General features: G+C 36.2%; 1 protein-coding gene across 1 annotated transcript; it reads left to right on the top strand.

The window, feature by feature from the left end:
* On the top strand, window positions 1–945 carry LOC123819319 (olfactory receptor 52K1-like). Its single transcript, XM_045839628.1, has one exon. It carries the CDS (start codon window positions 1–3, stop codon window positions 943–945), a length of 945 nt encoding a protein of 314 aa, XP_045695584.1.
* The last annotated feature ends 10,025 nt before the right edge of the window (window positions 946–10,970 follow it).

Genomic DNA, 10,970 nt, shown 5'->3' with positions numbered 1-10,970 from the left:
ATGGATCCAGCCAATAAATCTCAAACATCTCCTAACACCTTCTTGCTGTTGGGCATCCCGGGACTAGAGCACCTGCATGTCTGGATTGGGATTCCCTTCTGCTCTTTGTACATAGTGGCCGTGGTGGGGAATGTGACCATCCTGGCCGTGGTGAGGGCAGAGCGAAGCCTCCATGAGCCCATGTTCCTCTTTCTGTGCATGCTGTCAGTCACCGACCTGGTCCTCTCCACATCTACGCTGCCTCGCATGCTTTGTCTCTTTTGGCTTGGAGCCCATGACATCACTTTTGATTCCTGCTTGGCCCAAATGTTCTTCATCCACAGCTTCACTGCCATGGAATCAGGCTTCTTTTTGGCCATGGCCATTGACCGTTACGTGGCCATTTGTCATCCACTGCACCATACCACCATTCTCACTCATGCTCACATTGCCAAAATGGGAGCTTCTGTTGTACTCCGGGGAGTAGTCTTCTTTTCTCCACATCCCATCCTGCTCAAACAGCTGCCCTACTGCAGGACCCGAATAATTGCCCACACCTACTGTGAGTTCATGGCTGTGGTGAAGCTTGCCTGTGTGGACACAGGAGGTACCAAGCGTTACAGCCTCAGTGTGGCCTCTGTCATTGGTTCCTGTGATGGCTTTTTCATTGCTGTCTCTTATGTTCTAATTCTCCATGCAGTTTTTCGCCTTCCATCACGGGAAGCAAGTCTTAAAGCTTTAGGCACATGTGGCTCTCATGTCTGTGTAATCCTTGTTTTCTACTCCACAGCTGTCTTTACCTTCCTTACTCATCGCTTTGGCCACAATGTGGCCCCCCAAATTCATATTTTCATTGCTAATATATACCTTCTAATCCCACCTTTTCTTAACCCCATTGTATATGGTGTCAGGACAAAGAAAATTAGAGACTACGTACTTAGTTGTCTGAAGGTAAAGTTTTCCTGATTATGTTGAAATTGTTTGCAGAGATAGCATCAGAATGGGAAGAAAAGAGTGCAAATAATTTCTTTCTTTCTCATAACAGACATGATCTTTTCTCCTGCTGAAAACAAATGTTTTATCAGATTTCAGTAAGGAAGTGTGACCACACATAATAGAAATTTCCCAACTCTAATGGAACTAGTAGGCATATTGTATTTTGTGTGCACCTGAGTTGTAGGGAACTTACTTCGAACTTCATGAATTTGAAAGGGATCCCCTTCTCCTCCTTATTGGTACTGAGCTCCTGTGGTATAACTGGAGGTAGTAGTATATTTTCCAATAGGGAATGATTCAAAAGTGAAGAAACTCATAAGAGCCTCAAAATATTCCAAAGGAAGTATCTACAATTGAAAACTTAGTGGTTACTCAATATTATATACTAAAGTCAATGTAACAAGGTTCATGCCCTCTGAATACAACAAATACTTGTGTGTTATTTTCACAAAAATTGACACATAAAAAGTTGTTAAAACAGTAATGTGGAACAGTTCAATATTGCAATAATTGAGTCCACATATTACTGTATTACAGTTTATGAATTGCCTTTCTGCTGTTTTCTTGTTCCATAAATCCCTTGCACTCTCTGTTCTGTTTGCAAAGACTCCAATATTGAGTAAAATAGTAAGTCTCTTTATATCTTCACAGTTTTTCTTAGACTGCTTATCTTTGTCTAGACACCTTCTTACCTACAAAGAACTTAGTTATTCTTCAAGGTACAATATCTGTTTAAGCTCCATCACCTTATCAGAAAGTTTATTTCCTCAAGTAAAACTAACTAAAACCTCTCCCTACCATCATGATAAAGAAATGTTATGATATATTGTAGTTAACTCTTAATAGCCTCTTATCAATTAAATTATTATTGTTTGAGGTTAAGTGCACTGGCTGTAGAGTCAGTGTGCCTGGATTCATCACTTACCTCTACCGCTTACTATCTATGTACATTCAGACATTTTTTGGGCTTTGTTTTCATAATCAATAAAATAGGGATCATAAGATTCCCTTCCCTATAGAATTTTCAGGATTAAATGAGTGAAAGCACATAAAAGACACTTAAAATAGTGCCACACATTAAGCCTTTAATAAATAAACATTACTTAACTATAGATTATCATAGTAAGCATAATTGTTTATATTTACTTTGTGACATGTATGTACAATGTACACACCCATACACACATGTATCATTACCATAATCACCAGAGTGTTAGTCTGATTTTATAAATGAGAAATTTGGACTCAGATAGATTAAATAACATCCTTAATATCACATATTGATTAAATGGTGCAGCTCAGGTTTAAATAAACAAAGGCACTCAGTCCATGTATAAAAACTATCCTTTATTTACTTTTTAACACTGATACCTCTCAGTGTCTTATATGTGTTTAATGAAAGCTTCTAAAGGAATGATGAAAAATAAGATATTTGAATTTATGTGTCATATATTTTAGAACTCCTGGTTATGTGATAGTAGTTATAAATAAGAATAAAAATCATAAAGATAGGATCTATGGTCTTTTTGTAAGATAATGGAGAAAAATGACAATGATGATAGGAGTAGGGACAGATCTCTCCTGAGCTAAAGAGAATTTGTGGGGAAATGTAAACTTTAAGACTACTGGCAGTATGTTAGATGTATCCTGAAGATAAACTGCCCAATCTGGACCTTCTCCCTATATTTTCTTTTTATTCAAAGTACCATGAATTATGAAATTTAATTATAATATATTTCTTGACAAGTATCAGGGCTGTTTCTATGTTAGGTTTGGAAATATAAACTAAGGAATTAGCACATACAAGCTATCTCTCAATGGAAATGTTAACCAAGCAATAGTAACCAACATAAAACTAAATCTTCAAAAGCCATACCTAAAATTCTAGTCAAGATAAAGAAGATATGTAAGTTATTTATATTCATATGACAAAATCTTAATTATGGAGGGGCAAAATGTGTAAGATTGTGCTATATTCTGAGGAGAAGTGAGCAAAAGAGAAGACTATGTCTCTGGGAGTTTATATGCTGATGGAAGTGACATAACCAAGTGATGCTCAAATGCATAATTACACTGGATAGTAAGTGTTGCCAAGTAATAATACAGATTTCTATAAGGGCACAATACATGAGATTTTGACCTGGTCTAGGAGAATTAAGGAAAGCTTCCTTAAAAATGGCATTTATTCCAGTGCTGACTGTAAGTTAACTAGCTGAAGAAAGAAACAGAGGTCATGAAATGGGGTGGTGATGTTACTGGGAGAGAGAATGGATGTGTGAACATGTGTGGGTCTTAAGATAGGAAGGGGTGCCATGAATTCAAAGAACTGAAGGAAATCCATTTCATGACCTGAAGTACAGAGGTTGAAATGAGTTGCTGAGCAAGGCTAGGATAGTAGCATGCAGGGGTGTATAGTGCGTGCTAAGGATTCTTAATTTTATCCTAAAAAATGAGGAAAAAAACATAAGTTTTATGCACAGGAGTGACATAATCAGGTTTGTGTTTTAAAAGGATCATTGTAGGCTTCCAGTCCAAGATGGAAGCACAGGAAGACCCTGAACACACCTCTTCCTAGGAACATTATGAATTTACACTTACAGACAGAACAATTCTCCATGAAGAAAAACTGAGGGCTGAAGGAACAACTTTGTATGAGAGAGAGAGAAAGAGAGAGAGAGAGAGAAGAACAGGTCTCCATGCAGCCTTTTCCAGCTCTAGCTTCCAGTTGTCCAACTTACACCCACCCTAGCACATCTCCTGCTGAGGTATAGCTTGTCCCCAGAGCTTTCTGTGGAGTACTCCTGCTTCAGCTGTAGCCCCAGGGGCTTACCCCCAGGAATCTACAGCTCCGACCCACTCCAACTTCAGCTTCAGGTCTCAGTGGGGCTTGCTCCTGGAACTACTTGAGGCTGATCCCACTTAAACTACAACTCCAACTGGCCTTCGAAGGTGGTCTTACTGCAGGTAGCCTCCATGTGCCTGCCAAAGGCACCTAGCACACAGAGTCTTAAAGAAGGCAGCTCTTACACAAGGTCATTCCTTCAAGACCAGAAGAGATTGTTGTTTCACCTATTTCATAGAAACAAATACATAGAGACAGCCAAATAAGAAGACAGATTAATATGTTCCAAATGAAAGACCAAAATAAAACCCCAGAAAAAGAACAAAATGAAACAGAGACAAGCAATCCATCAAATAAAGAGTTAAAATGCTGGTTATAACGATGCTCAATGATCTCAGTATGAACTTCAACAAAGAGATAGAAAACATAAACAAGAGATAGAAAGTATCTTAAAGGTCAGAAATGAATACAATAACTGAAATGAAGAATATATTAGTGGGAATCAACAGCAGATTAGATGAAGCAGAGGACCCAATCAGTGATTTGGAAGGCATAGCAGAAAACACACACTAAGAGCAGCAAAAAAGAAAAATGTATTTAAAAATTGAGAACAGCTTAAGCAACCTCTGGGACAACATAGTACATACCAACATTGAATTACAGAGGTCCCAGAAGGAGAAGAGAGAGAGAAAGGGACAGAAAACCAATTTAAAGAAATAATGGCTGAAAAATTTCCCAACCTCATGAAGGAAGCAGACATTAAGATCCAAGAAGCTCAGGGAATCCTAAACAAGATGAATCTAAAAAAACCTAAACCCAGACACATTATGATTAGAATGCCATTAGTTAAATAAACAAGGATTCTTTAAAACTTCCAAGTTAGAAACAGAAACAAATAAACTGCATTACATAACAAATGAGTAACAATAATATTAAAGAAAAGTGAAAAAGGGAAAATCCAAGTAACTTTTAGTTACAGTAGTTTCACTCCCCTCAGCTGAAAATAAAAAGGCCAAAAGAACTACAAAGAAAACTTAAATGTGACTTAATAGGTTAGTTGTTTATTACAAAGGGGGAAAATAGTGATTCTAAAGTAGAGAAAGTTGGAGGACATGTCCAGGTTTTGGTGATTAAAGTTGACATCACCCATGTGGGAACAAGTCACAATAGCCTCATACCAGAGAAGATCAATAAGAAAGAGCACATGGAGACAACTGAATTTGAACAACAATTAAAAAAAATAAAAAAAAAAGAAAGAAAGAACATAGTGTCACTTCTACGGTATTTCTGCCATCTATGCATAACCTGAATCTAATGAAGTAACAGGCAAATTCAAATAAAAGTACATTCTACAAAATAACTGACCCCATCTCTTCAAAATGTTAAGGTTGAGAGAACAAAGAATGACTACAATTGATCCAAATGAAGGAAAGCTGAAGAAACATGACAACAGAATTGCAAAAGGTGACCTGGGATTAGTTCCTGGAAATGAAAAATTCTTACTACATGGGGCAGTTAAGACATTGAGTGCCTCTGAATTTCTTTTTTAAATCATGTGACTGCAGTGAGAAAAATAAATTGAGACAAGGAATGAAATGAATGAATGCAAAAATCTTGTAGGAGGTTATAAAAATTTTCTAAGACAATATGATAATGACTTGATCCAGGTTAGGGGCATAATGGAAAGAATTAAATTGATTTGAGTACCCTGAATATATTGTAGTTTAGGCTGTGCAATATGGCTAATTGAAGACTTTGACAGGCTCAAAGGTTATGTAACTGCTGTTTATCTTTGCAATATTACTTTAGGTTTACAGTCTACAGTGGATGATTGATAAAGAACCTGTGTATATATGGTGTGCATTTATTTATATAAAATATTTGAAGACCTGCAATTTGCCAGGCTCTGGGGAAATAATAGTGAACAAATAGAGCCCCGATCACTACCTTCAGAATGTTTATATTTGACCACTTTCCCCAACAAAATTTCTTAAAAATTTCTCAACAGTTTTTCTTCTTTTACATTTACTCACAAGTTAAGCTTCTGACTTCTGCCAAGTCTTTCTGAAACTCAGTCTCTCTTAAATTTGGTATTGTGCAATATTTTTTTCTAAAGCTTCTCCATCTATTCTACTTTAATCTCACATCTCTGTTTCTTTTGTATATCTTATTTACCAAACAATTGTCTTAATTTAGTCCATTAAAATTTACTTAGTGCATACATTTTTCCAGCTTTTTGTGGATCCTAATTGCATCTATGAAATCAAGACTTTTAATTTCTGTTTAAGTTTTGCTTCTGGAGCCCTCAAGGTCATGGGAAATTAAAAATGTTTTAAACTATTGATTTTGAAGCAAGCTGTAGCAATTTGTATGTAATTATAGCTGTAAACAGCTCTGCATTACTTTACTCCAAGTGCCTTTTAATTTCATTCTAAGTGATCCCCCAGTCTTTATTCTTCTCCATGGAGTTCCTAAACCACAGACTTCACCTCTCTCAATATGCCAACAATTACTTTTACAGTGCTCCTAAACATTTGATTTTTAAAAATTTTAATTAAATTTATAAGGGTAATATTGTTTAATATCCTTATATGTATAAAGGACACATGGACAAAATCAAAGTGGGGGTTAGGATCAAGGGTGGGAAGTGAGGATGGCTGGGGTCGGCGAGAGAAGTGGTGGGGGTGGAAATAGAGACAACTGTACCTGACCAACAATAAAAAATGTGAAAAAAAATAAAATAAAAACATAAAAGAATCTTATGCCAAGTGAAAAAGATAACCTTATGTAAGTTTTAGGTGTACAACTTTATAATACAACATCTATATAGTCCATTGTTGTGGTCGATGTCGTTGCGTCGTGGACCCCGGGTGAGTGTCCGAGAGGCGGAGCTCGCGCAAATCAGGACGCAGGGGATGCAAATGCGGATGATCGAGAGCAGATGCATGCTCAGGCTTTATTAGCAGTGATATTTATAAAAATATATCTGGCAAGTATTCCTAAGTATATTGAATCTTAGCACAGCTGCACCTATTCAAAACAGCTCCTAACAAGTTTACATATTTGTAGAGTACACTTATATCTTTGTTCTTTTCCCAAAACTCAATTCCTGGTGTGAGATAATGGCTCTTATCCTACTAGCCCGGGGGAGTAAATCAAGCCAGGAGTCCGGTCTCAGAAAGCCGCCTTTCTGACGCCGCCGCCTGGTTTGCCAAGGCTGACACAGACTTCCAGCTGCTTGTCCTTACTCAACCCGAGCCTCAGGAGTCCGCACATTATCCCCACACATTGTGTGCTCACTACCCAAAGTCCACTCTCTTTCTGTCCCTTCAACCACACTTGCTATCCTCAATGACTGGCTCTAGCCTTTCTTCCCCAGAATATCCGAGCTAAGTAAAGCACTTTGCCTAACAGAGAGGCCACTAGAGGCCCAGTGGGTGGAGGGAGGGGGGCAGGACAAACCAGCATAAATTTGCTTCCAGCTCAGACACTCCACCTTAATCTGGACATCAACAGAATTTTTCCACACCTCAAGTGGACAGCTGCTTTGCTAGTCCCAGTCCTACTGTGACCAGACTCACAACCATCTACAGGTACTGTTCCAAGAAGAAAAATAAAAAGGAGAGAGGAAAAAAAGTAGAAAATCCTGGGATGCAAAATCCTGTAGGAAAAAAGATTCCTAAATAACAATCACCAATCCTTTTAAGACCATGGTTGTGATCTGCAATTTTTAGAATATGCAGTGACATTCATTAGAAAGTAGAAACAATTTTCCTAATTTTTAAACCTAACTTTATAGTCTCTTATAATTAATGTTGTTATGGCTTGGTGGCAATTATTTTAGATAGCTCTGCCAAAACTTTACCATGTTGCTTAAAGCTCTAATAATATCCTAATGTCCCAACCACATAGAGAGCTTTCATCTGCAATATTCCTGACAGATGATCATTCAATTTTTACCTGATAAGGAGCTTTTGGTTGCACAGGGTATCTTTTCTATTTGAGTTTGTGATAAGTTTTTTCTCCTATTAAACTAAAATATACTTTGTAAATATTTTAGCATCTTTTATTTGGCTAGGTATCTATCTCTTGTAATACGAAATATTTTTCACTCAAGCATATAAAGAATGTAAAACTATTTGAGGATAAAATTACCAAGACTGTCAAATACTTCTCCTTAGGCTGTGAATTCAAGACTATTAATTATCCTAGTTACAGTCCTTGCAAGAAACAAAACACAAAAAGAACATATTTTTTGCATCTCTCATTTAAACTTTGTACTTCACAGAAAAAGAAAAAAGTTTGAATTTTTAAAACACCCAAATGTTCAAAGGATTTTGTCAGGAATAGTACATGTTTTATATAATTTTGGAATTTAATACTCATTACAATATTAAGGCAAGCCTTATCCCATGAAGAAATGAGACTGAAAGTGACCTGAAGGTGAGGGGGATAATGATGGAAAGAAGGGGAGGGGACTAGGCAAAGAGCATGTATGAATGACCCACAGACATGGACAACAGTGTCAGGATTGACTGTAGGAATGGGAGGTGGGATGGGCAGAGGAGGGTATAGAGGGGGAAATTATACAATAGGTAAGTGCAGGAAGCAACCTAGATGCCCATCAGTAAATGAATGGATCAAAAAACTATGGTACATTTACACAATGGAATTCTATGCAGCAGAAAGAAAGAAGGAGCTCGTACCCTTTGCAACAGCATAGATGGAGCCAGAAAGCATTATGCTAAACAAAATAAGCCAGGCAGTGAAAGACAAATACCATATGATCTCACCTTTAACAGGAACCTAAACAACAAAACAAAGAAACACGCAAAATAGTCACAAACACTGAAATAGGACAGGTTAACAGTGACCAGAGAGGAGAGAAGAAGGAATTTCAAGGGAGAATAGGAAGGGTTTATAGGAACAAGTATAAAGGACACATGGACAAAAACTAGGGAGAGGGTGGTAATGGGAGGGAAGTGGGGAAGGATGGGTGGGGAGGCTGGAATGAGAGTAAAAGGGAGAAAACTGTACTTGAACAATGATTAAAATAAAATTAAAAAGAAAGAGAAAAAAAGGGGGAAATTGGCACAACTGTAATAGAATAGATTTTTAAAAAATGATTTCAAGAAAAGGATAAAAAGGAAATGAGATTCAAAGCATTAAAATACTTGGTTAAATCAGATAGAGTAGCAAGGTTGAAACTGTATCTCAGACATGTATTATCTCAAAGACCTTGCTGTTTTTACCATACCAATTTAACTTCCAGGAGACCTGCCTATCATTCAGCTATGGTATACCTTTACCAGATGCAGTTGATATATGAAATACTTAGATCTGAACAGCTCAATTTTATGATGTATATTTGTGTTACTTTAGCAAATATGTCACTCTATATTGTGTGCTTAAATATTTAGTGTAAATTAATTACCATAAAAAATAATCAAGTTTATTAACCATGAAACAAAAGGACACAATATTAATATTACTGTACTTTTATTTTTAAAGCAATTTTGTGTTACATTTTTCCATCTTAATTTCAGTTTAAGTTTTGCTCCTGGTCACAGGAAATTAAAGTGTTTTAAAGTACAGATTTTGGAGCAAGCTGTAGCAATTTGTATGTAATTAGGTATATTCGCAAACAGCTCTGCAACATTTTTTAAAATAAACATTTAAAAGCTTATTTTAAACTTAAATGACACATGGACAAAACCAAAGGGGGTTAAGATCAAGGGTGGGAAGTGGAGATGGCTGGGGTGGGGGGGAGGGGGGGAATGGAAACAACTGTACTTGAACAACAATTTAAAAATGTGAACAAAGTTTTTTAAAATTAAAAAAATTCTCTTGTGTGATTCTTTTAAATATTATATAATTAGGATATTTCTAACAAAATTTGGAGTCTAAACCTTATTAGTGAAATTTAATCTCAATCATATTAATAAAAGAGCCTTATTTCTATACCTTATTTTTGTATTTATTATATACTTGTTTTATTATATACTTGTACTTTTAATTTGTTGATTAAGTATACTCTTTATAATTTTTATCAAATAATTTGTAAATTTTTAAATATGTGTTTCTATTCAAAATAGTTATGTAGGTCAAAATATTGAGCAAATACAGTAGCCTTATTTGCATAGAAATACATATTACAATTAACCACAAATTATGTTCCCCATACAAAATCACATAAATTCATATATATATATATATATATATATATATATATATATATATATATGCCACCCCATTAATTTAACTTACTTTTAACCACTACCCAACAACTCTTTAATTCTAAAACACTGGAACTTGTATTTTGTATTTTGTAATCTACTGTATTTTTTGGATTCCAGTTTTCTCATCAAAAATATGTTATTGCTTCAGAATACTGTCATGCTTTTTAGGTGTAAGATCAGTAGGTTTCCTAGGTTCTTTGCAAAAATCAACAAATACTCCAGAGAATAAGCATAAAGCACCAAGGCCAGTCTCACCTTGGGATGATGAAATTCGACTTTTTTTTTTTAATATTTTATTTATTTATTTTTAGAGAGGGAAGGGAGGGGGAGAGGGGGGAGAGAGGGAGAGAGAGAGAAAGAGAGAGAGAGAGAGAAACATCAATGTGCGGTTGCTGGGAGTCATGGCCTGCAACCCAGGCATGTGCCCTGACTGGGAATTGAACCTACGGCACTTTGGTTTGCAGCCCCTGCTCAATCCACTGAGCTATGTCAGCCAGGGCTCTCAACTTTCTCATCTGGAGTGAAAACCATGATTTCTAGCTTCTGCCTGTAATGTTGAGTCTCTTTCCAGGCCCTGCTAATTGGGAAAAAAACCTATAGGATTTCATACATTGAATATTGTATGATAAGAATCTCAGAACAATCTAAAATAATGGAGTTGGTATGTCTTTATTGAGAATTTATCCCTGAGACTGTTTCTTCCCATTGCAGAGAAACTAGGCTAGGACTATCATCCTCTTTACCCCAAGCAGCTGACACATTTATTTGATCACTAGTTGACATAATATAACTATTATTATCATCATAAAGTACTATAATACCTGGTATTTTAAATGAAAATTATACAGTAATTTCAAAATGTCCCTTATTTCTTTCTCCCCAGGAAACAGACCTTGGAGGAGCTCATGGTAGGA

The sequence above is a fragment of the Phyllostomus hastatus genome, unplaced genomic scaffold (assembly GCF_019186645.2).
Source record: "Phyllostomus hastatus isolate PE091 unplaced genomic scaffold, TTU_PhHast_1.1 phas_contig_304, whole genome shotgun sequence".
Classification (NCBI taxonomy): Eukaryota; Metazoa; Chordata; class Mammalia; order Chiroptera; family Phyllostomidae; genus Phyllostomus; species Phyllostomus hastatus.
The sequence above is the reverse complement of the archived record's forward strand: the minus strand, read 5'-3'. Positions and strand labels throughout refer to the sequence as shown.